Source organism: Coregonus clupeaformis, chromosome 8 (genome assembly GCF_020615455.1).
Source record: "Coregonus clupeaformis isolate EN_2021a chromosome 8, ASM2061545v1, whole genome shotgun sequence".
Classification (NCBI taxonomy): Eukaryota; Metazoa; Chordata; class Actinopteri; order Salmoniformes; family Salmonidae; genus Coregonus; species Coregonus clupeaformis.
Genome location: NC_059199.1, coordinates 12,083,036 through 12,110,176, shown reverse-complemented (window position 1 = coordinate 12,110,176; position 27,141 = coordinate 12,083,036). Strand labels below are relative to the sequence as shown.

The window sequence follows — 27,141 nt, the reverse complement described above, 5'->3', positions numbered from 1 at the left end:
ACACCCTGCAGAAGAATGGCTACGACCTGGCCAAAGCCATGTCCACACTGGTGCCGCAGGGTGGGCCGGTCCTCTGCCGTGACGAGATGGAGGAGTGGAGCGCCTCGGAGGCCATGCTGTTCGAGGAGGCCCTGGAGAAGTACGGCAAGGACTTCAACGACATCCGCCAGGACTTTGTAAGTGGCCTCCCGTATTCCTCTAATAGATATCTGACTTGCGTTCAGAAGGAACAGTAAGGTAAAATATCTTGAAACTAGTAAGAAAAATTACCTCCTCCGTTTCAAAATGTACCTCCTGAACGCCACTCTATATTAACTGTATCCTGAGTGCTTTCATCTGGTCAGTGTTGAAGGATGTTCTGACTCTGTTGTCCCCAGTTGCCGTGGAAGTCACTAGCCAGCGTGGTTCAGTTTTATTACATGTGGAAGACCACCGACCGCTACATTCAACAGGTAATATACACCGGGTGGTTCGAGCCCTGAATGCTGATTGGCTGACAGCCATGGTATATCAGACCGTATACCATGGGTATGACAAATGTGTTATTTTTACTGCTCTAATTACATTGGTAACCAGTTTATAATAGCAATAAGGCACCTCCGGGTGTTTGTGGTATATGGTCAATATACTACGGTTAAGGGCTGTATCCAGGTACTCCGCGTTGCGTCTTGCCTAAGAACAGCCCTTAGCCGCGGTATATTGGCTATATACCACACCTCTGGCCTTATTGCTTAAATATACACCACTCAGCCATTCAGAGCCACACTCTTACAAAACAATATGAGATTGTACTATGCATTGGCTTAAGTAATGTATATTGCAGAGTTGTCTTCACAAGCAGAGCTACTTGTTGTTACTTTGCTAATTTGAATTGTATGTTTGTTTCAGAAACGACTAAAGGCAGCAGAAGCAGACAGCAAGCTGAAGCAGGTGTACATCCCCACCTAGTGAGTACCAGTCTGAACTGCAGCAGAGCCAATGCACAATCTCCATCATTACCACGGTATCTAAACACACAAACTCTCTCCCTACCTCCAGCACCAAACCCAACCCCAACCAGATCATGGGTCCTGGTAACAAGCCTGGCATGAACGGGGCCGCAGGCTTCCAGAAAGGACTGAGCTGCGAGAGCTGCCATAGTGAGTATTCTACCATACAACTTTAGTATGTGTTTTGTGTCTGGCCTATTGTCTGGCTAACTGTAGTGAAAAATTCATGTGTGTAGTGTAGGTGATTTTGACTTATTTTTCCGGGCATCTAACAGATCTCCCCTCTGTTGCAGCCGCCCAGTCAGCACAGTGGTACGCGTGGGGTCCTCCCAACATGCAGTGCAGGCTGTGTGCATCCTGCTGGATCTACTGGAAGAAGTACGGAGGCCTGAAGACCCCCACACAGCTAGAGGGGGCCGCAAGATCTGGCTCAGTATGTCTGCTATTACTAACCTGCTTCCTTAATCCTCTCAAATACTGGGTGTATCTCAATAGCCTGCTTTCCTTTATCTACATAGGACGGGGAAGAGTGAGTTAATATTATTTTCATTTCGTAATTCCTGGTGTTATCAGATCATTACAGCGGAAGCAGAGGAGAGCAAGCCAATGTAGACTATTGAGGTATTCAATCATGATATTCACGATATTTTGATATGTAAACTCTCTTGGCCCCTCCTCAGGAGTCCACACCCCGAGGTCACATGACCCGCCAGGAAGTGCAGGGCCTGTCACCGTTCACGACAAGTGGGGGGCGCGCCAAGCTGCTGGCGAAAAACCGGCAGACGTTTATCCTGCAGACCACCAAGCTGACGCGCATCGCCCGCCGCGTCTGCACTGACATCCTGCAGCCCCGCCGCGCCGCACGCCGCCCCTACGCCTCCATCAACGCCAACGCCGTCAAGGCCGAGTGTGAGTATACAGACACGCATGGACTCACACACACACTCATACACACTTTACTTTCTCCCGAGTGGCGCAGTGGTCTAAGGCACTGCATCGCAGTGCTAGCTGTGCCACTAGAGATCCTGGTTCGAGTCCAGGCTCTGTCGCAGCCGGCCGCGACCGGGAGACCCATGGGCGGTGCACAATTGGTCCAGCGTCGTCCAAGGTAGGGGAGGGTTTGGCCGGCAGGGATGTGGGTTTGTTTCCCACGGGGGGCCAGTATGATTTTTTTTTTTTTGAAAATTAAATAAAAAAAACATGTATGCATTCATTAACTGTAAGTCGCTCTGGATAAGAGCGTCTGCTAAATGACTAAAATGTAAATGTAATGCTTATCGTCTTCTTGTCTCAGGTATGATAAGGCTGCCTAAAGCGACCAAGGCCCCTATAAAGAACCGCTCGATCCCTCGACCACCGCTGGCCACCATAGTGAAGGAACTGGGTAAGAAAATGGTCCAATCACAGAAGAAATGATCATTGAGATCCTGATAGGTCTTACAGTGGTGACACTGTGTGAATTTACCCACGGTTGGAACGGACTCAAAAAATCACTTGTGTTATTTGTAGTTTTTCTCCCTAATTGTATTTACGTTTCCATGCTCCAGTTGTCTAAATATAATGAAGCGGTATGCGCTTATTATAAGTGGCTTGGTTTGTGATTGGGGCTCTCCTTTACTCTCCCCAGCCATCCAGGCTCCACTCAAGCTGAAGGCTCCCAGAGGCACCCCCACCCCCATCAACCGTAACCAGACCAACCAGCCCCGCGGGGGATCGACCCTGCTCGGGAAGAGGCCCTTTGACAGCAGCGTGAGTACTCCACACACACACACACACACACAAACCACAACCACCATTTTTTAATTCCTCCTCCATCTCTCCGTCAGTCAATCCAGATATGTGACACTGACAGGTTCTTGTTCGGTATAGACGGCCTCAGTTGCTGTAACCTTGGGTAGTGTCTCCTGTCTCTGTCTACTCAGACTGCAGAGAGGGACAGACTGGTTCTGGTTCCTCTGTAACAGTGGGAGATCCACTGACCATCTGTGTCTCCCTCCATCACCTCCTTAGTAAAGCGGCATGACCACAGCTTGGGCCAAGTGGCCACACACACACACCTCTCACCGTTCTTCTCTCATTGGTCACAGGCGTTAGCACTGCCGTTCCCCACCAATGGGAGGCCGTTCACATCGGGCATGAGGACCACCTCCCAGTCGGTGATCAAGCGTCAGAAAGTGAACCAAGGAGACGCGCCAAACCCTGTGGTGTTTGTCGCCACTAAATACACCAGGTAGGTGATCTCAGAGTATAGTGTCTGTTATTCTCTTTAGTAGCAACCCGCTCTGGAAGATACACATTACTTTCTGTGCTTTTTTTGTTGAAATCTACTTAGTTCTATATTGGACACCTGACAAAGAAAACAATCAGGTCTTTATGGCAAAAAATTAAGTGGGAGAATTTGCCTTGATTTAAGATTTTTTTACCAAAATGTTGCATTTGTTGATTAATGTTTTAATATTGCATTCAACTAGTTTGAAGATGAGAAGTTTAACTTCTTCTTTGCACCTGTGGACTTTGACATTAGGCTGTGTTTACACAGGCAGCCCAATTCTGATCAGATCTTTTGCCAAACATTGGGCAGAAAATCAGAATTGGGCTGCCTGTTTAAACACAGCCTTGGACTCCTAGGTGCGCCAATGTTGATCTGAGTCCTACAGCTAATTCACCATGTTGTGTTTCTCTCCTCTCCCAGGGCTCTGAGGAAACACCTGACCCAGTCTGAGATGCGGCGGGCAGCCAGGAAACCACACCTCCCCGTCAGGGTCAAGCTGCCCCTGCCCCCCCGGCCCCTGGCACTACCCATCCTGCCCTCCAGCACCAGCGAGCCCATCGTCCTGGAGGACTAAGGGGGGCTGAAACAGGGAGGGCGCACCACCGCGCACCAACCTGCTAGTGTAGCAGTACAACCCATACCAGTAGTTGTTTTCTCTCGTCTTATTTTTTAAAATCTCGTCTTCTGTTCTGTTACCTCCCAAAAGCTGATGTGCTGCTCACCCACACACACACACACACACACACACACACACACACACACACACACACACACACACACACTTGAGTGACACCCACATGCATTACATCTAGTACACGGCATCAATTATTTACACACATCGCGCACACACACTACACATACACTGAGTGTACAAATCATTAGGAACACTTTCCTAATATTGAGTTGCACCCCCTTTTGCCTTTAGCCTCAAACCCAGCAGCATTGCAGTTCTTGACACACTCAAACTGGTGCACCTGGCACCTACTACCATACCCCGTTCAAAGGCACTTAAATATTCTCCCTCTGATCGGCACACATACACTATCCCTGTCTCAATTGTCTCAAGGCTTAAAAATCCTTCTTTAACCTGTCTCCTCCCCTTCATCTACGCTGATTTGAAGTGAATTTAACAAGTGACTTCAATAAGGGATCATAGCTTTCACCTGGATTCACCTGGTCAGTCTGTCATGGAAAGAGCAGGTGTTCCTAATGTTTTGTACACTCAGTATATACACAGACACAATGCCCATGTACACGCACTAGGCTTTGGGCTTTCTGCTATTTTATTCAGGCTCTTTTTGCTTTAATTACTTTTGCTCCCTTTTTTAATGGCAAATCATTTTAACAGTGTCATTTAAAATCAGAAATATTTCTCATCCTGAAATAATGGTGATTAAGCACACTTTATTTTTTTCCTCCAGGTCCTATCTTATTTGTGTAAATATTTGCAGCATTTTGAGGGGTTGGCACCTATTTGGTTGGCGACTGGTAGAGGTGTGGGAGGGGACTGGTAGAGGTGTGGGAGGGGACTGGTAGAGGTGTGGGAGGGGACTGGTAGAGGTGTGGGAGGGGACTGGTAGAGGTGTGGGAGGGGACTGGTAGAGGTGTGGGAGGGGACTGGTAGAGGTGTGGGAGGGGACTGGTAGAGGTGTGGGAGGGGACTGGTAGAGGTGTGGGAGGGGACTGGTAGAGGTGTGGGAGGGGACTGGTAGAGGTGTGGGAGGGGACTGGTAGAGGTGTGGGAGGGCCATGGAAATAGAAATACTAGAACCACAGCAATTTGATGGAATGTCCGTTCTAGTTATTCATATTCTATAGGGAGGGCTATCTGGGGCAGTTTTTCGCATGTTTGTGGGAAAGTCTATTTTGATGAAGGTTTCACCCACTTGTTCCATCATAGGTCTGGGAGGTTGCAGTAAAGTGCTTTGTGTGACCCATCCTTCAAGGATACTTGTCAGATTCTACTTTAGACACCCGTATTCTCTTACACTTATTTTGCACCATCACATCAGGCCCTGCCCCTTCTCCACAAGCCTATCAGAAGTTAAGTTTGAGGGTTTGATAGTGAGGAAATAAATTGTGTTCACCCCCTGGTGCTTTTTAACATCAGCAGCTTTCCACCCAACCCCCTCCCACAACCTCTAGGTGTTGCAGTAGTTGTTTGTTGAGCTCCGTTTTTCTACTTGATTGTTGTCGCAATCAATTTGAGTCCTGTCTTGTTAACTATCACTTGATTGTCACACTTTTTACAGCCATTTTTTACCCATCTGGAGAGAGACATTCGGGATCCTTCTCTGTAAAGCCTTTGGGGTGCATTTTGGTTTTGACCCGAGAACGACTGCTCAAGTTGCCTGGCTACCCAGCCACAACGTTCTGACCAACTGACGTTTCTTCCCCACGATGAGTCTGGATTTGCCTCCCTCCCCGACAATTTCTAGAACGCAAACACATTCTGACCGTTCTGATTGGTCCCAGAAACCTATGGGTTGGGCCATAGCCTGCCTACATGCTGACGTTATCAACTTTGATACACTGATTGGATAGAATTATTAGACTATCCAATCGCTGATGGATTTGTTTTGTTCAACGCCCCTCATTTTGAAGTCAAACAAGCAACTTCTAAGATGGCAGTTTTAGACTGAATGTATGGTAGCGATCAATAGAGAAGAGGAAATAAGTTCAGGATGAGTCGTCAGGCAACCGCTTGAGTACAACAGTCTTCTATCTTCAATACAATGGTAGGAGAGAGAAGAAGTAATGGTTTAGGAAAGGGTGACAAGGTAGATGAGCTTCATATTCTGTAGGTTTGGAAGATATTCGAACAAAGGTGGTTCAGGATGTGGATCTGATGGGTTACAGTTGTTTTGGACATGCAAAATAGATACTGTTGTCTTTGAGGTCCTTATTGTGAGAAATATGTTTTAGTGAAGGAGTCAGAATTAAGCCATGAAAAACATTTCTAAGACAGCCCCTGTTCATTTTGTCACCTGTACCTATAAATAATGTACCTTCAGATCCCCCAACCATAGACTAGGCCACAGCATTTATGACAATGGACTGTTTGGATCTTGGGTTTGAGTGAAACTGGCAAATTATGTTACGAGCTGGTTGTTGTCGGATAATGTTGTTACTAAAGCAGCAATATGTATTGTTTTGGGTGCTGAAGTCATGTCTTTGATGATGATGGGAATCTCCAGTGATGTCTCTACTTGTGGGTTCATTTGGTTTGAATCTTTATTTCCCCTTTTTGTGTTTTATTATGAAGAAAGGGTGAGTTAGATTAAATGAATTCTTAATTGGATATTATTATAATTCCTCTTTCTCCCTCAGGCCCTGTGAACTATGGCAGCCAGTACGGGGGTAGAAATGACTGATTTATAAGCAAGTTTGGTCCCAATGTGGGCTTTTGTAATGTTTCTAAAACAAATTGAAGTGTTAAAATGCTTAGTGAAAAAATACTAATCTGAAGAAGAAGAAAAAAAAACTTGGCCTATTGAAAACTTGTTTTTTTATATTAAATATTTGGGGAAGAAAGCTTGTAATTACTCCATATTGTGGAGAGGGTTAAAATACTGTACATGTGAACATTGCTCTCCATCATTGGGTGGGTTTGGGATGGGGGATGGGGGGGGGAACAGAGCAGGTGGGATGGATGTAGAGGGGGTTAGAATTTTGTATGTTGGAGAGAAAATTATGCTACAATTAAAAACATTTTTTCTCAAGTGTTTTTTATTCCAATGTCTCTGTATCCTTTTAATGTATCTTGATAAGAAAATAAAGATTTGTTTTTCTTTGTGGTCCTATACATTTCTCTCTTTCGTGTGTGTGCTTTCTCTGAATGTGTATGAAATGTCATGCAATGTTGCTTAGTTGTCAGTGTCAAAAAATGTAAACACGCATGGTTAAAATTCCATCTAATTTAATGTTATCCTTTATCAATTGAAACTTTTGAGGAATACATATGATCCACGTGATAGTGTTGGATTCTGTAGAAAATAAATACTGTAACCCTGGTTAGATTACTTCCTTAAAACGTGAAAATGTTATTTTATTACTTTCAAAGTATTATTCTGTTTTATTAATCATGATCACACATTGGCTGCATTGGCAACACAATTCTGAACTTTTACCATAATTATTGGCAAAATATCTTATATGATTGGTCAAAGACCTGCATAAGCAGCCTACATGTCACACAAAGGTTTATATTTCCCCCCTAACAGACAGCATTTAATTAACAAATTACTCAGGTGTGAGGTTGACCTCTCCAACTGTGGTGTGAATTGACACAGAACAGAATAAGTGTTTTTGTACCCAATGGGCTTGACGTTAGTAATCAAGGCATTAATTAAGGGAGCATTTCATCCCGCGCTAAAACTGCAACGTTGTAGCAGAGCCTCAACGCTATTGGCCGGTTACTAATCGAATACCAGCTACATTGTATCTGATTGGTGGATTCGAACGCCCTACTGGCGTTTAATGTTGCACAGCTGATTCTCATTTTAAAGGGAAGGCGGGAGTGGGATCTGGGTCAAGTTAAAATACAGTGGACACAGCCGCAAAGATACGTGCAACTTCATAACAAAGCAAGTGGGGTGGTCTGGTCTGTAGTCCACTTCGTTAATGGTCTGGAGGCTATAATACGTTTTAACTTTTATTTCATACCGAAAACACAGTTCTCTAGAATTTGGCTTGGACATTGAGGTTGCGATCTAACAACAGGTGAAGAGCGTCGGGGGCACAATCGTTTGGAAATCTCTTCAATTCGCAACAATGTTTGAGGTATACTGCTTGTGTTATCCTTTGTTTCAGAAATGCTTTCAGTAGCCTACCCTGCTTCCATTGTATTTTCTGGGTTAAAAAAAACACAACTGCTGTCTAAATTAGACACGGTTGTGGCATTTTATTGAATTGCCAATGTAATTTTTATTTATCCAGGTTAGTCTCATTGAGAGAATCTCTACTTCAGAAAACCTGGTCCAACCAAAACAGCAACAGAGGGAACAATGTTTGAGACATTATTTTATGTGATGAGATTCATGTCAAGTCAGTCATTTTGTTTAACTGCATATCTTTGTCATAAACAGTAAGTGCACTGAGAACCAATATTGTTAATGTACTGTTGCATTTTGACTCTAGACCTGTAGTTTTTCATGGGTTTACCATCCAAATAAATCCTCTCAATCCTGACATTTTTAAAAATACTTTTCTTCTACTCCTCAGACCAGCAGTGATGACCTGCCCATGTTCCCCTACCATGATGAGGGAATAGATGACCTGTTGTTCCCTGGGGAGCAGTGTCCAGCTGGAGGAGTGGGAGGCATGTCCCTGGCTGAGGCCCTCCTGCCCCTAGTGGAGTCCCCCTCTCCCTCCCTGAGCCCTTGGATGTGCTCCACCCGCTACAAGACGGAGCTGTGCAGCCGCTACGCTGAGACTGGCTTCTGCAAGTATGCAGAGCGCTGCCAGTTTGCCCATGGCCTCCACGACCTCCATGTGCACTCCCGCCACCCCAAGTACAAGACTGAACTGTGCCGCTCCTTCCACACCGCAGGCTACTGCATCTACGGCACCCGCTGCCTGTTCGCCCACACCGCCAAGGAGCAGCGCCCCCCCCACCGCCGGCGCCGCAACATCCCCTGCCGCACCTACCGCTCGTTTGGTGTGTGCCCCTTCGGCACACGCTGCAACTTCCTGCACATCGAGGGCGACTGTGGTGGCGGCCTCAGTGATAGCGGCCTGGAGTCCCCAGACAGCGCTGCTGAGAAGGCCCCCATTGCCAGGCCCCAGCTACAATCCCAGGACTGGAAGCCCCGTGGGGCCTTGTGCCGCACCTTTAGCTCCTTTGGCTTCTGCCTCTATGGCACCCGCTGCTGCTTCCAACACGGCCTGCCGAGCAGCGTCCAGGGGGGCACCCGCACCCTTCCGAGCAGCGTCCAGGGGGGCACCCGCACCCTTCCGAGCAGCGTCCAGGGGGGCACCCGCACCCTTCCGCTGTCCCTCGCTTCGGACATGTTCTCCTCTCCTCCCTGCTCCTCATCCTCCTCGCCCCCATCTGGCCTACCTTCCCCGATCTGGCCAGAGGATTCGTCTCCCCTGACCACCCCGCTGAACGAGCCCATGGCCCCCAATGCCTTCACCTTCTCCAGCCAGCTGAATGACGTGCTGCTGCCTCTGGCTCTCAGGCTCCAGCAGCTGGAGAACAGCCAGGCCATGGATGCTGCCTGCACCATGCAGGGTGTCTGGGGGAACAAGCTTTAGTCACTAGGCAAGAACAGTATTAACTAATATGATGTATAGCCTATTGTGATGTTTGCTTTGAGCTTGGAAGCCACATGTGTCCTACAATGTATTTTAATGGGGGGTGGGGGGAAGAGTGTCTTTGGGGTGTTCATGTGTTAATCTTCCATGGTAGTTTGGAGAGACTGATTACTGTCCTGCATTACAAATTTTATGGCCTCAATTGTGTTTTCAAGGAGTTCTGACTGATCCACCCCTTTGTTTATATGTAGATTAGGCCTTGTAACTGTTGTACATTTGAATTGGGTTATAAGTGTTGGTATTTATGAATCTGTTTTAACTTAAATGTTTATTTATTGTGATACTTCTGCCTTGAATAAACCACCATTTTTAAATGAATTGTCCTTTGTTCACTGAACTAGCCAGTACTTTTCACTGCTTCCATGTACTCTATTTTTAGTAATCTGTGTTCTCTAGTTTTGGCCAAGTATTAACTTTTCACTGTCTGGGTCTATTCAGGATTTACTTGAGATTTATTGCATCTATGTGCTCAATTGAGACTTTTCTAACTATGATATGTACTTTACGTTTGGGATGCAAGCCCAAAATGTGTGAATTCAAATGCACTACTAAAAGGGCATTGCTTTTTCCCTTCCTGACTGCTGATGGCCGCTATTTTACGGATTACTTGCAATAACGTAATTCCTTTGACACGTGGTTGACTGCTCTGGATGAGACTTAAATGTATTTCACAAGTCACATCAAATAGCAAGACTAGTCTGAAGATATCAAAGGCAATTCAAACCGGGAAAGCCTTAAACTGAGTTTAGTCGTCAAAGTAATTTGACAGTTGGCAACGTTGCTGCTCTATGCATTTCCACCACCTTTGCCAGAGTAGGAGGGTCTTAGTTCTGTTTCAATGAAAGGGCGGGGTGTTGTGGGCGTGACTCTTGAGTGATGGCCAATTAGACCAATCTTTGATCTAGAAAGGCTGGCTATCCGGAAAATGTCAGCGGCACCCGAGTGAACGAGGTTCCTGTGCACAATTTTGAGCGACTAACCTGCGAAAAGCATATTTAATATCAACAGGTAAGTGATTGCGCGAATTCTGTTGGTGTAAAAAAAAAAAGTCCGCTTTGCACGAATTGGTTGGCATAGATGATCGCGCGTGGTGGGGGTGCACGCATCAAAATAAAGTGGCTAGTTAACAACCCATATGAGTTAGATTACAAGCTGGCAGTTACACCTGTGTGGTTATTTTTGCAGGTCTACTCTGCAGCGCTGTAAGCATGGCGGACAGGGAGGAGCGGCGCTTTGCTGAAGTGCCCAGTGAGGCTGTCAAACTCATGAGTCATGGTCGAAAGTGCGGGAGTGGAGCTTAGTGAAGACATCTGCTACCTGCTTAGATAAACAATGAAGCAGTTGCCAAATTAATGGAGATTGTTCGATGTCGTTAGTGGGGCCAGGAGTTTGACCATTTGACCTGGAAAAGTTCAATGGCCCTATTCATAGGTAAAGCTTGTATTTGTAGAGGTTTGTTTGTCACTGTGACCCACACAGAACAGCTCTCAGTTCATGAGACATGCCAAGAGGAGGAAGCTGACAGTAGAGGACTTAAAGAGAGCAGTGCGCTGGAGTAATGTGGAGGTGGGAGAATGCTATTTTATTGAGTGTATATATGTACATTGTGTGAACCTGTTTCAATAGAATCCTGGTTGCTCTCATATTCATGCTGGGCGATGTACAAACAGGAGTTGTGTTACAGTAACAATCTTCTCTTTTGCCAGGCCGTAGCTGGCTGCGGTGCGGAAGATGCCCTACCTTTCTGACCGATGAAGGAGGGTGAACTATTCTTCACGGAGGACCATGATATCAACCTGGTTGAACTGGCCCTGGCCACCAACACACCCAAGGGCTGTGCAGAGACCATGGTTCAAGGTAAGAACCGCCGAGGCATGTTATCAGGACTTAGACATTCATCTCACTGACTCACTCTTTACTAAGCCACCATCTTCAAGTTAAATTGATGCTCATTCTGTGTTTATGAGATTTAGTAGCATTTATATTGACTATGATTTGTTCTCCTACTAGTAAACATGTCTTATCTGGATGGGAAAGGCAACCTGTAACCTCAAGGTATAGGTAAGGTGAAGTCTATGAGCCATGAACTAGAGCAGCTGAACTGTCTCCTCCACATGGTGAAGAGCCTGGTTCAGAACACTTACCTTTACCTCGGCATCCTGGTGTCCAGTGTCATGTACTGCATGAGCCGCTGGCCGCCTCCGTCAACCCCCTCAACGACCACCGCTCCCTTAGGGAGTACTCAGCGCTGCTGGTCAGCCACATGTTCTGGTATGTTGTCCAGCTCTCAATACACGGGGCCCTGAAAGTTACATACCCAGTGTCGTCCTCCTCTCCCCGTGATATTAGACACCAAACAAAAGTCAGAAACCAAACCGATCATTCTCTTCCCTTTGTGTATTTTTGTAATTTCCTCTACACAAGATGGTGGAATAGAAACATGGCCATGCTTCGACCCTTGATCTAATTCCCTCCTAAACCTGTGTCTTTTCCAGGACCCATGGAGACCTGGTCAGTGGTCTGTAGCAGCTGATTCTGCTGTCTCTGCAGAAGGTTCTGTCAGACCCGGTCCGCCCGCTGTGTTCTCACTATGGAGCTGTAGGGGGCTACATTCACTTAGAGGAAATGTATCCACCTTCCATCCATCTTGATTATCTATGTATGAAAGTATAGTTAATTTAATTTATCCTTTGGATAATTTTAGGATCCTTGGCTTTGCTGATCTCTGTGTGTGTCTGTCTTTGTAGGCTGTTGAGCAAGTGTTATATCCCCACCTGCCAGCCTACTGGGCTAACCTGCAAGCTGTCCTGGATGATTACTCACTCTCCAATACCCAGGTGAATGCAGACGGACACAAGGTGTATTGAGCCATCCTGGTGAGTGCAGCAGACCAGTCACTGAGTATGAAACGTTTTCTGTGATGCAAACAGAGCCATCCAAAGTAATACAAGAGATTCCCAATAATGAATTGTTACAAATTGCATTTATGTATTACCTTTCACCTGATCTCAAAGCACTTTACATTTTATGTTGTTAAAACTCCCTGTCGACCACCACTAAAGCGCCCACGAAGTACCAATCCCCTCTCTGTCCTGCAGGTGGCAGTGGAGCGCCTGCTAAAGATGAAAGCCCTGTCTCTGTCCCTGCCAGCGGAGGGGGGTGGCAGCGCCCAGACATGCTTCGGGGGTGTGATTTCCCCCGGGCTCAGCCCCTCTCCGAGGCCACCCTGGGCATCGCCAGTCACCTGCAGGGACCTGGGGGTTGCCTTCCCCTCAGCCCCCTCCCAGCCCCCTAATACGAGGAAGTTATATTTCTAAGATAGCTGGTGGGATGGTGTAAATAAAACTAGGCTGCAATACACACTGTGATGGATATTCCAACCCTGAGCCCCGGCCTGCTCTGCTCTTGCTGATCAAAAACGTTTTTGTGTGCTGCCTAACAATGGCTGTGCTGTGTAGGTCTACAGTGGCAGTTCAGGAGGAGAGTCAAAGGCTTCTTCTGATTTTTGTTGTTGTTGATTAGGCCTAGTTAAAAAAAAAATCACTCTTACGTGTGGACTAGCCTATAGCCTATGTTCTGTTCAGTTGGAGAAGGAGAGCGCCAAGATGAGGAGGACCGGAGAATCATTTTGATAGCTTGCTACTACTATAATTGATTTATTAAAAACAATATGTTTCTTACCCATGATGTAGGCCTATTTATCAGAGTTATTGACCTCACAATAAGCCAGATTTAAGTAACTTACATTGTGGTGCTGAAACTTGAAGCAGCAGCCGCAGCACAATGAATCTGATATGGACAGCTCATGGTGATGAAAGTAGGCATAATTTATTTCAATCGTCTTCATTTTAATTATACTTTATTAAGAAGAGGGCCTAAGCATACTGTGTCCATAATAAGTATATAGGTTGTATGTTGGGAGCTTTTGGGAAAGAGCACAGTTAGAAAGATATGGCATATAGAAGCAAACCGGATGGACATCATGAAAATGATCGGAGAGGTTGAGAGTAGAAGAAGTTCAGGAGCAAAAAAAAATATATATATATATATATATAATAAATATAATTATTGTAAAATTAACTGTGTCCATAAGGTGTAGATAGTAAGTATAGACCGGAAGTAGAGGCCTGGGCATTGTTGTTCACTAATTTACTCCAAGTAGGGAAAGGATGGCGGGGTTGAAAAGTAATAAAGGGGAGTATATATATAAAAAACATGGGGGATTGGAAGTGATGCAGACAATTACATTGATAGAAGATACAATCTATCTGCAATATTAAGCTGATCCACCCCCCCCCCCCAAAAAAAGAGGGCTTTGTGTTGGAACTTATTTCTTCCTATTTAAGAAATAAGAGGTAGGCTATAGGCTGCTATATCCATAGATTTGAGTACCAGTATCAGGGAGCCAAATGAACGGCTCTTACATTTACATTTTAGTCATTTAGCAGACGCTCTTATCCAGAGCGACTTACAGTTGGTGAGTGCATACATTATTTTTTCATTTTTTTCATACTGGCCCCCCGTGGGAATCGAACCCACAACCCTGGCGTTGCAAACGCCATGCTCTACCAACTGAGCTACATCCCTGCCAGCCATTCCCTCCCCTACCCTAGAGCAATTGTGCGCCGCCCCATGGGTCTCCCGGTCGCGGCCGGCTACGACAGAGCCTGGATTCGAACCAGGATCTCTAGTGGCACAGCTAGCACTGCGATGCAGTGCCTTAGACCACTGCGCCACTTTTCTCTGATGCGTTCACCAAAGAGAGACGTTCCAGGGCTGTTAAGCTAAAACCAAGACTCGAATTGAGGGAGTAGGAGAGGGTATGCCATAGGCCTACTTTTTATTAAAGAAAATGGCAAAAAGCACAGGCCCTTCGTAGTTTAAGATTTTGAAGAAAATAAAACTGATGCGATTATTTATATATATATATATATACAGTGGGGGAAAAAAGTATTTAGTCAGCCACCAATTGTGCAAGTTCTCCCACTTAAAAAGATGAGAGGCCTGTAATTTTCATCATAGGTACACGTCAAATATGACAGACAAATTGAGATTTTTTTTCTCCAGAAAATCACATTGTAGGATTTTTTATGAATTATTTGCAAATTATGGTGGAAAATAAGTATTTGGTCACCTACAAACAAGCAAGATTTCTGGCTCTCACAGACCTGTAACTTCTTCTTTAAGAGGCTCCTCTGTCCTCCACTCGTTACCTGTATTAATGGCACCTGTTTGAACTTATCAGTATAAAAGACACCTGTCCACAACCTCAAACAGTCACACTCCAAACTCCACTATGGCCAAGACCAAAGAGCTGTCAAAGGACACCAGAAACAAAATTGTAGACCTGCACCAGGCTGGGAAGACTGAATCTGCAATAGGTAAGCAGCTTGGTTTGAAGAAATCAACTGTGGGAGCAATTATTAGGAAATGGAAGACATACAAGACCACTGATAATCTACTACCATCAGTAACACACTACGCCGCCAGGGACTCAAATCCTGCAGTGCCAGACGTGTCCCCCTACTTAAGCCAGTACATGTCCAGGCCCGTCTGAAGTTTGCTAGAGTGCATTTGGATGATCCAGAAGAGGATTGGGAGAATGTCATATGGTCAGATGAATCCAAAATAGAACTTTTTGGTAAAAACTCAACTCGTCGTGTTTGCAGGACAAAGAATGCTGAGTTGCATCCAAAGAACACCATACCTACTGTGAAGCATGGGGGTGGAAACATCATGCTTTGGGGCTGTTTTTCTGCAAAGGGACCAGGACGACTGATCCGTGTAAAGGAAAGAATGAATGGGGCCATGTATCGTGAGATTTTGAGTGAAAACCTCCTTCCATCAGCAAGGGCATTGAAGATGAAACGTGGCTGGGTCTTTCAGCATGACAATGATCCCAAACACACCGCCCGGGCAACGAAGGAGTGGCTTCGTAAGAAGCATTTCAAGGTCCTGGAGTGGCCTAGCCAGTCTCCAGATCTCAACCCCATAGAAAATCTTTGGAGGGAGTTGAAAGTCCGTGTTGCCCAGCGACAGCTCTAGAGGAGATCTGCATGGAGGAATGGGCCAAAATACCAGCAACAGTGTGTGAAAACCTTGTGAAGACTTACAGAAAACGTTTGACCTGTGTCATTGCCAACAAAGGGTATATAACAAAGTATTGAGAAACTTTTGTTATTGACCAAATACTTATTTTCCACCATAATTTGCAAATAAATTCATAAAAAATCCTACAATGTGATTTTCTGGATTTTTTTTCCTCATTTTGTCTGTCATAGTTGACGTGTACCTATGATGAAAATTACAGACCTCTCTCATCTTTTTAAGTGGGAGAACTTGCACAATTGGTGCCTGACTAAATACTTTTTTCCACCACTATATATATACACTGCTCAAAAAAATAAAGGGAACACTTAAACAACACATCCTAGATCTGAATGAATGAAATAATCTTATTAAATACTTTTTTCTTTACATAGTTGAATGTGCTGACAACAAAATCACACAAAAATGATCAATGGAAATCAAATTTATCAACCCATGGAGGTCTGGATTTGGAGTCACCCTCAAAATTAAAGTGGAAAACCACACTACAGGCTGATCCAAGTTTGATGTAATGTCCTTAAAACAAGTCAAAATGAGGCTCAGTAGTGTGTGTGGCCTCCACGTGCCTGTATGACCTCCCTACAACGTCTGGGCATGCTCCTGATGAGTGGCGGATGGTCTACTGAGGGATCTCCTCCCAGACCTGGACTAAAGCATCCGCCAACTCCTGGACAGTCTGTGGTGCAACGTAGCGTTGGTGGATGGAGCGAGACATGATGTCCCAGATGTGCTCAATTGGATTCAGGTCTGGGGAACGGGCGGGCCAGTCCATAGCATTAATGCCTTCCTCTTGCAGGAACTGCTGACACACTCCAGCCACATGAGGTCTAGCATTGTCTTGCATTAGGAGGAACCCAGGGCCAACCGCACCAGCATATGGTCTCACAAGGGGTCTGAGGATCTCATCTCGGTACCTAATGGCAGTCAGGCTACCTCTGGCGAGCACATGGAGGCCCCCCAAAGAAATGCCACCCCACACCATGACTGACCCACCGCCAAACCGGTCATGCTGGAGGATGTTGCAGGCAGCAGAACATTCTCCACGGCGTCTCCAGACTCTGTCACGTCTGTCACATGTGCTCAGTGTGAACCTGCTTTCATCTGTGAAGAGCACAGGGCGCCAGTGGCGAATTTGCTAATCTTGGTGTTCTCCGGCAAATGCCAAACGTCCTGCACGGTGTTGGGCTGTAAGCACAACCCCCACCTGTGGACGTCGGGACCTCATACCACCCTCATGGAGTCTGTTTCTGACCGTTTGAGCAGACACGTGCATTTGTGGCCTGCTGGAAGTCATTTTGCAGGGCTCTGGCAGTGCTCCTCCTGCTCCTCCTTGCACAAAGGCAGAGGTAGCGGTCCTGCTGCTGGGTTGTTGCCCTCCTACGGCCTCCTCCACGTCTCCTGATGTACTGGCCTGTCTCCTGGTAGCGCCTCCATGCTCTGGACACTACGCTGACAGACACAGCAAACCTTCTTGCCACAGCTCGCATTGATGTGCCATCCTGGTGAGCTGCACTACCTGAGCCACTTGTGTGGGTTGTAGACTCCGTCTCATGCTACCACTAGAGTGAAAGCACCGCCAGCATTCAAAAGTGACCAAAACATCAGCCAGGAAGCACAGGAACTGAGAAGTGGTCTGTGGTCACCACCTGCAGAACCACTTCTTTATTGGGGGTGTCTTGCTAATTGCCTATAATTTCCACCTGTTGTCTATTCCATTTGCACAACAGCATGTGAAATGTATTGTCAATCAGTGTTGCTTCCTAAGTGGACAGTTTGATTTCACAGAAGTGTGATTGACTTGGAGTTACATTGTGTTGTTTAAGTGTTCCCTTTATTTTTTTGAGCAGTGTATATACAGTTTAAGTCGGAAGTTTACATACACTTAGGTTGGAGTCATTAAAACTTGTTTTTCAACCACTCCACACATTTCCTGTTAAAATATAGTTTTGGCAAATCGGTTAGGACATCTACTTTGTGCATTACACAAGTAATTTTTCCAACAATTGATTACAGACAGTAAATGTCACTTATAATTGCATGTATCACAATTCCAGTGGGTCGGAAATGTACATACACTAAGTTGACTGTGCCTTTTAAACAGCTTGGAAAATTCCAGAAAATGATGTCATGGCTTTAGAAGCTTCTGATAGGCTAATTGACATCATTTGAGTCAATTGGAGGTGTGCCTGTGGATGTATTTCAAGGCCTACCTTCAAACCCAGTGCCTCTTTGCTTGACATCATGGGAAAATCTAAAAAAATCAGCCAAGACCTCAGAAACAAAAATGTAGACCTCCACAAGTCTGGTTCATCCTTGGGAGCAATTTCCAAGTGCCTGAAGGTACCACATTCATCTGTACAAACAATAGTACGCAAGTATAAACACCATGGGACCAGGCAGCTGTCATACCGCTCAGGAAGGAGACGCGTTCTGTCTCCTAGAGATGAGCGTACTTTGGTGCGAAAAGTGCAAGTCAATCCCAGAAGAACAGCAAAGGACCCTGGGAAGATGCTGGAGGAAACAGGTACAAAAGTATCAATATCCACAGTAAAACGAGTCCTATATCGACATAACCTGAAAGGCCGCTCAGCAAGGAAGAAGCCACTGCTTCAAAACCTCCATAAAAAAGCCAGACTAAGGTTTGCAACTGCACATACCATGTACCATAAGCCACCTCCAACGTCATTTTAGAGAATTTGGCAGTACGTACAACCGGCCTTGCAACCGCAGACGACGTGTAACCACGCCAGCCCAGAACCTCCACATCCGGCTTCTTCACCTGCGGGATCGTCTGAGACCAGCCACCCGGACAGCTGTTGAAGCTGGGTTTGCACAACCGAAGAATTTCTGCACAAACTGTCAGCAACCGTCTCAGGGAAGCTCATCTGTGTGCTCGTTGTCCTCACCAGGGTCTTGACCTGACTGCAGTTCGGCGTCGTAACTGACTTCAGCGGGAAAATTCTCACCTTCGATGGCTACTAGCACGCTGGAGAAGTGTGCTCTTCGCGGATGAATCCCGGTTTCAACTGTACCGGGCAGATGGCGTTGTGTGGGCGAGTGGTTTGCTGGTGTCAACGTTGTGAAAAGTGCCCGATGGTGGGGTTATGATATGGGCAGGCATAAGCTATGGACAACGAACACAATTGCATTTTATCGATGGCAATTTTACTGCACAGAGTTACCGTGACGAGATCCTGAGGCCCATTGTCGTGCCATTCATCCGCCGCCATCACCTCATGTTTCAGCATGATAATCCATGTCGCAAGGATCTGTACACAATTCCTGGAAGCTGAAAATGTCCCAGTTCTTCCATGGCCTGCATACTCTCCACACGTCACCCATTGAGCATGTTTGGGATGCTCTGGATGGACGTGTACGACAGCATGTTCCAGTTCCCGCCAATATCCAGCAACTTCGCACAGCCATTGAAGCGGAGTGGGAAAACATTCCACAGGCCACTATCAATAGCCTGATCAACTCTATGCGAAGGAGATGTGCATGAGGCAGATGGTGGTCACACCAGATACTGACTGGTTTTCTGATCCACGCCCCTACCTCTTTTTTAAGGTATCTGTGACCAACGGATGCATATCTATATTCCCAGTCATGTGACATCCATATATTAGGGCCTAATTTATTTATTTAAATTGACTGATTTCTTTATATTAACTGTAACTCAGTAAAATCTTTGGAATTGTTGCATGTTGCTTTGAGGCCCTAAAGCCGTCTTTAAATAGCATACACTGCTCTACACTATCCTCAACAACAAACTACAACAAGCAAGAGCCTGACTTTCAACCTACCACATCCTCAGAACTATAGATGGGGCATGCAAGCCTACATATCTGCTCTGTTCTGTAACCAGAACATGTTTCCCAACTCTCACCATTAGCATTACATTTCAGTTATTCAAAAACATCGAAATGTGCAGTATATGGTGATTTGTTCCTCTGTGCTGCTATAGTAGTACAGCTAATAGTCTTCATTTATTGGTTTAGAACAACTGCAAAAGGCATGTGAATATGACCACTAGATGGCAATCTAGTCTACATGTAGGCTGCTAACGTTTAAGGTCATTAAAGTAATCTTGATTGTAAATATGTTTAAAAGATTATATATTCATATTATATAATATTTATTTAGACTATGTAGAATGATGTAAATCAGGTGATGCGTTGAGTAAAAAAAAAAAAGAATGTAAAACCCTGAGAGAAGGGTTGTGTTTGTGTATTCTGGTTATGTTTGAATGTACAATACAGTTCAGTGACAATATTTTCTACATCCTCTCTGTGTTTTAAAAAGATAACAAGTGATAGAAATATCTGAGAAGCCAGACAGTCTAAACAATAACTAATAACAGACACAATCAGCATCTTCAGGGCCAGTTGTGCTATGTTTGTCCTAAGGTGTGTCTTGAGAAACAACACATTTCCATTTGTCCCACTCCATACTATGACTCAAAACGAACAGAATTGCATGACTATAGGTACACCAAAAACAATTGTGGTTAGAATTGAAGTCCTACACTTGGCTATTGCAAATGGTAGTCATCTACATGACAAATACAATCAGTCCCTAATGAATGCAATGGCTTAGGACTGTCATGATCATGAATGCACTAAACAGTTGTGGTATAATTTTTAACCTATCCATAATTTAACCCAATTGTTTATACTAGTCATGCTCTGTACATCTTTTTCTTGCAATGTCATAATGCACCTTTCTTTTACTGAACAAAATGTACCATGTCTTGTGAGTGGAGCTCTCTGAGGATGCTTTGTCATTGACAGAAGCCCAGTTAGTGGTAGTTCTGCCCTGCTTTGACTCTGTTTCTGTGTGAAAGAGTGTGACTCAGAACCTGTGCCCAGTCCTGGCACCCCACCAGCCAGCCTCCCAGGCACCCACTCTGCCTGTATAAACACATCATCCACAGCAGTGCTTATTAGGTCATTCTCTTTAATTAGGTCATTGTGAGGATGTTCAACTGGATGTGGGTATGCATAGAGGTGGTATCTTCCTAGTTATCATTGGATGTAGGAATATGTTTTTGGTGCAATCTCACCTGTTGCTGAGATTTGTAATATGTGGATGTGTATGAGATTGTGTCTGGTAATTACAGTACTGCCATAGGAATGACACAGATTTTTAGATCAAGTTCTGTATTTTTTTTTCTTTTCGTTTATTTATTGACACCTTAATGATGACCCCCTGAAAGGACTTGACCTCTGACCCCAACATATGTGTTATCATTATCCTTGTAGCTAAATGTAGAATGGTGTCAAATAAGTGACCATGTCTGAGAGCATCAATTCTGTTGATTGCCGACTAATCAGACTGATGAGTAGTTACTTAGGGATGCAAGGTGATTTGTAGATCAAGCCAGTCACAGACTGAGCAGAATTGATTTCCTCAAACACGTCACTTTCTTTCCTGGGTCATGGATTAACCGTCTCCTCATGTGCATCCCTTTGGCTGAGTCACTGTTTTGAGACTGCGTTTGCAATCCCGAATTGAATTGTGAGATGGACAGGCTGATATGCAAAGGAACAACAGCAGAGGGATGAGAGGTGACGTGACGGATCACGTAACGTCACCAGACGGGTTCATAAACGTCGACACCATTACCAATAACGGGAGGGTAGCATGTCTTGGGGGTATGATCTTTGACCCTCTGTAACTTTCTCACTCATCATTATTCACGATTCATTCAGGATTATCCGTAACCATGGTAGCATCCACATGAATGTAGAAGTGTTTAGAAACATATTATTCTATTCTTACTTACAATAAAAGTGACTCCGAAATGACACAATACATTATTTACCATTCATTTCTATTGGGCACAAAATAATCTGAAACGCAATCAAAACGGACTGCAAATGCATCCAACAAGTTTGTAGAGTCGCAAGCTTGATGTAGTCATTGTGTGCTAGAAATATGGGACCAAATACTCAACTTTTGACTACTTTATAAGAATCTTTAGGGGTGTCAATTTTGACCCCTACATTTTTGAGAGAAAAAAGTATTCCTTGTTAAACAAAATCTCTTTCTCTGAGCAATCGTATTAGCATAAAATAATATAATTTCCCCATTTGTTTGGGCATACAATATACAGTAGCTCAGTAATTTAATTATTTATTTTATACAATCATTATTGCTCATCTTTATCAACTGTGCCCCCTGTACATACGTATACTGGTTTCATGTGTGTGAGGAGTCAGTCCAGCACACTGCATACACAAACACATAAAGGACATCGACACATTCATTCAAGCTGCCCCAACTTCACTGAAAAATAGATGAATACATGAGTGCATATGCCAAGACATTTGATGTTTTATGACATTTGTATCACATATACCCCTAGCTATCATATCATAGTGCACTCTCAAAGGCCATAGATAGTTGTTAGTGCTAAATGTAGAGGGAATATGGTGTTCTGACATGTAAATGTGGAATCTGGAACAAGGAATAATACCTCCCTTTCATTTTGATGGACAGTCGGCAGGTGTTTGGCCCTGCACGTCTATTTTTGTTAAGGTCGGGACTATGGGATATAACACTGTACGCTGTCGTGGCTCTGATCTCTCGCCATGACCACCATGTTATTTTTTCACTCCTAGAAAGAGAGAAAGAGATGGACATTATGGCCTTTTCCATTTTCTCAGGCAACTATTGGAATTCCCCTAAATTCCAATGTGAACTGCCGATTCAACTTTGTCTCACAGAAAAAGTTTGTGACAGAAAATTAACTTGGCCAATAGCCTAATTAACACAGACTTAATGGATGCTATGATGACCTCCTGTGGCTGAGACTTCCCACCCATTCATCCTCTACCAATTATGGAAACAAACCTGGACAGGATCCTTATCTCAAACGGTGCTCTCATTAGGGACGTGACATGTTGTGCCCCATTTTGTCTTTAAACCCTCCCATGGAAGTAATCTGTTTGCATACAGTTGCTCTGAAGTGCCATTTCCCCCAGCACATTTGTGGACCCAGGTGGCACTGAATGACACAGTGCAGCTGGAAAACAGGAAGTGGAGTGACCAATGGGTGGCCCACCAACAGGAAATAGATTGATGTGGAAACATGTTACCTCTAAATAACACCCTAGAACCTGTCAACATTAGTTAATAAGGGAGTTATTCTCATCTCGAGGCAGAGCGTGTGAGAGTTTGTGCTAAGTAAAGTAAGTCAAGTGAATTCTTCGGACAAAAAGTGAATGGTCATTGTATAAAAAGCTCAACAGACAACAGCAGTGGTGTAGTGGAGGTATACGCCGTATCAATTAATAAGGCTGATGGAACAGATCAGAATGTTTAGCTGAAAATGTTGATAAAATATTATTTATTCACATTTTAGGTGCAGCAATGTGCACAGGACGGCAGGGCCGTAACTAGGGTTTGAGTCGTTAGTTAGGTCCGGAAGGAAGGAGTTCCCCCCGTGAATTTTTTTGAAAGTTGAAGCTTGTTTACTGCATTTATATACAACAACATTTTAAAATGCTATTTGGAGAACAGCAAAAACAAGCAACAATGACCTCAGCCATTATCACCTTGGCTGCTGTAGGTCCATTCACCTCAGTCGATCTATAAAAAACACATAAGCCTATTAGCTATACAATGGTAATGCTATACCCAACAAAACAAAAACGTATGACATTTTGGAACTGTATTGTTTGCTTTTTTTATGTTGGCCTATAGGGAAGATAGACAATGTGGATATGTTCATATTGAAACATATCTTATTTTTTTAAAGTTCCTAACTTGTTTGATAAGATTGGTACAAGTTTAGGAACCACTGTACTAACCTTTCTCTCTGCTTGCTTCCGCGATGACCTAGCTAAACGGCGCATGTGGATGATGCATTCAAGGTAATGTGTACGGAGAAAGACATACATTGCTTTACAATGACCATCAGGATGTACCCTTTCCATGCATACTAAATGTTTGCACTTTTGGTGACTTCATCTACATTACTCTATGAACGTGTCCATAGTGCATGATTTATGGACTTGGGGGGGGGGGATTCTTATGACATTGCCAGCAGTACTCACCGGGACCTGTACAGGGCCCAAAACAACAGCTCCGGGGATACGCAGGCGAACATAACGAACAAATCACTGTTCATTATTCCAGGTAGGCGCAATTAGAACTCAGTCATATCAAGAATAGGCTATAAGCATTCTGAGCGTTGATCAACGCTGGGAGCAATATTTAAATGTTAACCTGTAAATTATTTTCTTTATTGTGTAATATATCTGTACACTACAAGTCAAAAGTTTGGAATAAAACATATGGAATCATGTAGTAACCAGAAAAGTGTTAAACAATCAAAATATATTTCATATTTGAGATTCTTCAAATAGCCACCTTGATGACAGCTTTGCACACTCTTGGCATTCTCTCAACCAGCTTCACCTGGAATGCTTTTCCAACAGTCTTGAAGGAGTTCCCACATATGCTGAGCACTTGTTGGCTGCTTTTCCTTCACTCTGCCGTCCGACTCATCCCAAACCATCTCAATTGGGTTGAGGTCGGGGGATTGTGGAGGCCAGGTCATCTAATGCAGCACTGCATCACTCTCCTTCTTGGTAAAATAGCCCTTACACAGCCTGGAGGTGTGTTGGGTCATTGTCCTGTTGAAAAACAAATGATAGTCCCACTAAGCCAAAACCAGATGGGATGGCGTATCGCTGCAGAATGCTGGTTAAGTGTGCCTCGAATTCTAAATAAATCACAGACAGTGTCACCAGCAAAGCACCCCCACACCATAACACCTCCTCCATGCTTTATGGTGGGAACTACACATGCAGAGATTATCCGTTCACCCACACCGCGTCTCACAAAGACACGGTGGTTGTAACCACAAATCTCCAATTTGGACTCCAGACCAAAGGACACATTTCCACCGGTCTAATGTCCATTGCTTGTGTTTCTTGGCCCAAGCAGGTCTCTTCTTCTTATTGGTGTCCTTTAGTAGTGGTTTCTTTGCAGCAATTCGACCATGATGGCCTGATTCACACAGTCCCCTCTGAACAGTTGATGTTGAGATGTGTCTGTTACTTGAACTCTGTGAAGCATTTATTTGGGCTGCAATTTCTGAGGCTGGTAACTAATGAACTTATCCTCTGCAGCAGAGGTACAGTGGGGAAAAAAGTATTTAGTCAGCCACCAATTGTGCAAGTTCTCCCACTTAAAAAGATGAGAGAGGCCTGTAATTTTCATCATAGGTACACGTCAACTATGACAGACAAAATGAGAAAAAATTATCCAGAAAATCACATTGTAGGATTTCTAATGAATTTATTTGCAAATTATGGTGGAAAATAAGTATTTGGTCAATAACAAAAGTTTCTCAATACTTTGTTATATACCCTTTGTTGGCAATGACACAGGTCAAACGTTTTCTGTAAGTCTTCACAAGGTTTTCACACACTGTTGCTGGTATTTTGGCCCATTCCTCCATGCAGATCTCCTCTAGAGCAGTGATGTTTTGGGGCTGTCGCTGGGCAACACGGACTTTCAACTCCCCTCCAAAGATTTTCTATGGGGTTGAGATCTGGAGACTGGCTAGGCCACTCCAGGACCTTGAAATGCTTCTTACGAAGCCACTCCTTCGTTGCCCGGGCGGTGTGTTTGGGATCATTGTCATGCTGAAAGACCCAGCCACGTTTAATCTTCAATGCCCTTGCTGATGGAAGGAGGTTTTCACTCAAAATCTCACGATACATGGCCCCATTCATTCTTTCCTTTACACGGATCAGTCGTCCTGGTCCCTTTGCAGAAAAACAGCCCCAAAGCATGATGTTTCCACCCCCATGCTTCACAGTAGGTATGGTGTTCTTTGGATGCAACTCAGCATTCTTTGTCCTGCAAACACGACGAGTTGAGTTTTTACCAAAAAGTTATATTTTGGTTTCATCTGACCATATGACATTCTCCCAATCCTCTTCTGGATCATCCAAATGCACTCTAGCAAACTTCAGACGGGCCTGGACATGTACTGGCTTAAGCAGGGGGACACGTCTGGCACTGCAGGATTTGAGTCCCTGGCGGCGTAGTGTTTACTGATGGTAGGCTTTGTTACTTTGGTCCCAGCTCTCTGCAGGTCATTCACTAGGTCCCCCCGTGTGGTTCTGGGATTTTTGCTCACCGTTCTTGTGATCATTTTGACCCCCACGGGGTGAGATCTTGCGTGGAGCCCCAGATCGAGGGAGATTATCAGTGGTCTTGTATGTCTTCCATTTCCTAATAATTGCTCCCACAGTTGATTTCTTCAAACCAAGCTGCTTACCTATTGCAGATTCAGTCTTCCCAGCCTGGTGCAGGTCTACAATTGTGTTTCTGGTGTCCTTTGACAGCTCTTTGGTCTTGGCCATAGTGGAGTTTGGAGTGTGACTGTTTGAGGTTGTGGACAGGTGTCTTTTATACTGATAACAAGTTCAAACAGGTGCCATTAATACAGGTAACGAGTGGAGGACAGAGGAGCCTCTTAAAGAAGAAGTTACAGGTCTGTGAGAGCCAGAAATCTTGCTTGTTTGTAGGTGACCAAATACTTATTTTCCACCATAATTTGCAAATAAATTCATTAAAAATCCTACAATGTGATTTTCTGGAGAAAAAAAATCTAAATTTGTCTGTCATAGTTGACGTGTACCTATGATGAAAATTACAGGCCTCTCTCATCTTTTTAAGTGGGAGAACTTGCACAATTGGTGGCTGACTAAATACTTTTTTTCCCCCACTGTAAATCTGGGTCATCCATTCCTGTGGTGGTCCTCATGAGAGCCAGTTTCATCATAGCGCTTGATGGTTTTTGCGACTGCACTTGAATAAACTTTCAAAGTTCTTGAAGTGTTCCGTATTGACTGACCTTCATGTCTTAAAGTAATGATGGACTGTAGTTTCTCTTTGCTTATTTGAGCTGTTCCATGCCATAATATGGACTTGGTCTTTTAACAAATAGGGCTATCTTCTGTATACCACCCCTACCTTTTCACAGCACAACTGATTGGCTCAAACGCATTAACAAGGAAAGAAATTCCACAAATTAACAAGGCAATTTTGAGAAACAGACCCTCACAGGTCCTCAACTGGCAGCTTCATTAAATAGAACCCGCAAAACACCAGTCTCAACGGCAACAGTGAAGAGGCGACTCCGGGATGCTGACCTTCTAGGCAGAGTTGCAAAGAAAAAGCCATATCTCAGACTGGCCAATAAAAATAAAAGATTGAGATGGGCAGTCTGAGATATGGCTTTTTCTTTGTTAATGAAGCTGCCAGTTGAGGACCTGTGAGGAGCCTGTTTCTCAAACTAGACACTCTAATGTATTTGTCCTCTTGCTCAGTTGTGCACCGGGGCCTCCCACTCATCTTTCTATTCTGGTTAGAGCAAGTTTGCGCTGTTCTGTGAAATGAGTAGTACACAGCGTTGTACGAGATCTTCAG

The 27,141-nt window shown here is 44.5% G+C and overlaps 2 protein-coding genes and 1 pseudogene across 6 annotated transcripts in view; all 3 read left to right on the top strand.

Moving 5' to 3' along the window:
• Positions 1 to 4,171, top strand: part of LOC121571100 (metastasis-associated protein MTA2) — a 34,559-nt gene extending 30,388 nt beyond the window's left edge. For 2 of the 4 annotated variants that reach the window (XM_045221791.1, XM_045221793.1), the window contains exons 9-18: positions 1 to 176; positions 378 to 452; positions 889 to 947; positions 1,039 to 1,139; positions 1,265 to 1,422; positions 1,670 to 1,898; positions 2,284 to 2,373; positions 2,617 to 2,738; positions 3,077 to 3,219; positions 3,682 to 4,171. The exon at positions 1 to 176 is cut by the window's left edge and continues 13 nt beyond it. In XM_045221791.1, coding sequence (XP_045077726.1) covers positions 1 to 176; positions 378 to 452; positions 889 to 947; positions 1,039 to 1,139; positions 1,265 to 1,422; positions 1,670 to 1,898; positions 2,284 to 2,373; positions 2,617 to 2,738; positions 3,077 to 3,219; positions 3,682 to 3,835 — 1,307 coding nt within the window. In that variant the 3' untranslated portion in view covers positions 3,836 to 4,171. The remainder of the gene's footprint in view (positions 177 to 377; positions 453 to 888; positions 948 to 1,038; positions 1,140 to 1,264; positions 1,423 to 1,669; positions 1,899 to 2,283; positions 2,374 to 2,616; positions 2,739 to 3,076; positions 3,220 to 3,681) is intronic. The other 2 variants (XM_045221792.1, XM_041882394.2) reach the window with 1 other exon arrangement.
• A 3,596-nt stretch (positions 4,172 to 7,767) lies between these two features.
• Positions 7,768 to 9,893, top strand: LOC121571101 (mRNA decay activator protein ZFP36L1-like). 2 transcript variants are annotated; one of them, XM_041882395.2, is made up of 3 exons: positions 7,768 to 8,043; positions 8,485 to 9,179; positions 9,246 to 9,893. In XM_041882395.2, exons 1-3 carry the CDS (start codon positions 8,035 to 8,037, stop codon positions 9,517 to 9,519), a joined length of 978 nt encoding a protein of 325 aa, XP_041738329.1. In that variant the 5' UTR covers positions 7,768 to 8,034; the 3' UTR covers positions 9,520 to 9,893. The 2 variants fall into 2 exon arrangements, with proteins under 2 accessions (XP_041738329.1, XP_041738330.1); XM_041882396.2 differs by having other exon boundaries at positions 7,769 to 8,043; positions 8,485 to 9,165; positions 9,232 to 9,893.
• Positions 9,894 to 10,787: 894 nt separating this feature from the next.
• On the top strand, positions 10,788 to 12,957 carry LOC121571015 (annotated as a pseudogene).
• Positions 12,958 to 27,141: the final 14,184 nt, after the last annotated feature.

Bases quoted from the DNA above. Each gene is read 5' to 3' on its own strand.
- LOC121571101 (XM_041882395.2), top strand. The intron at 9,180-9,245 runs CCTTCCGAGCAG...GGGCACCCGCAC, and splicing joins GTCCAGGGGGGCACCCGCAC to CCTTCCGCTGTCCCTCGCTT.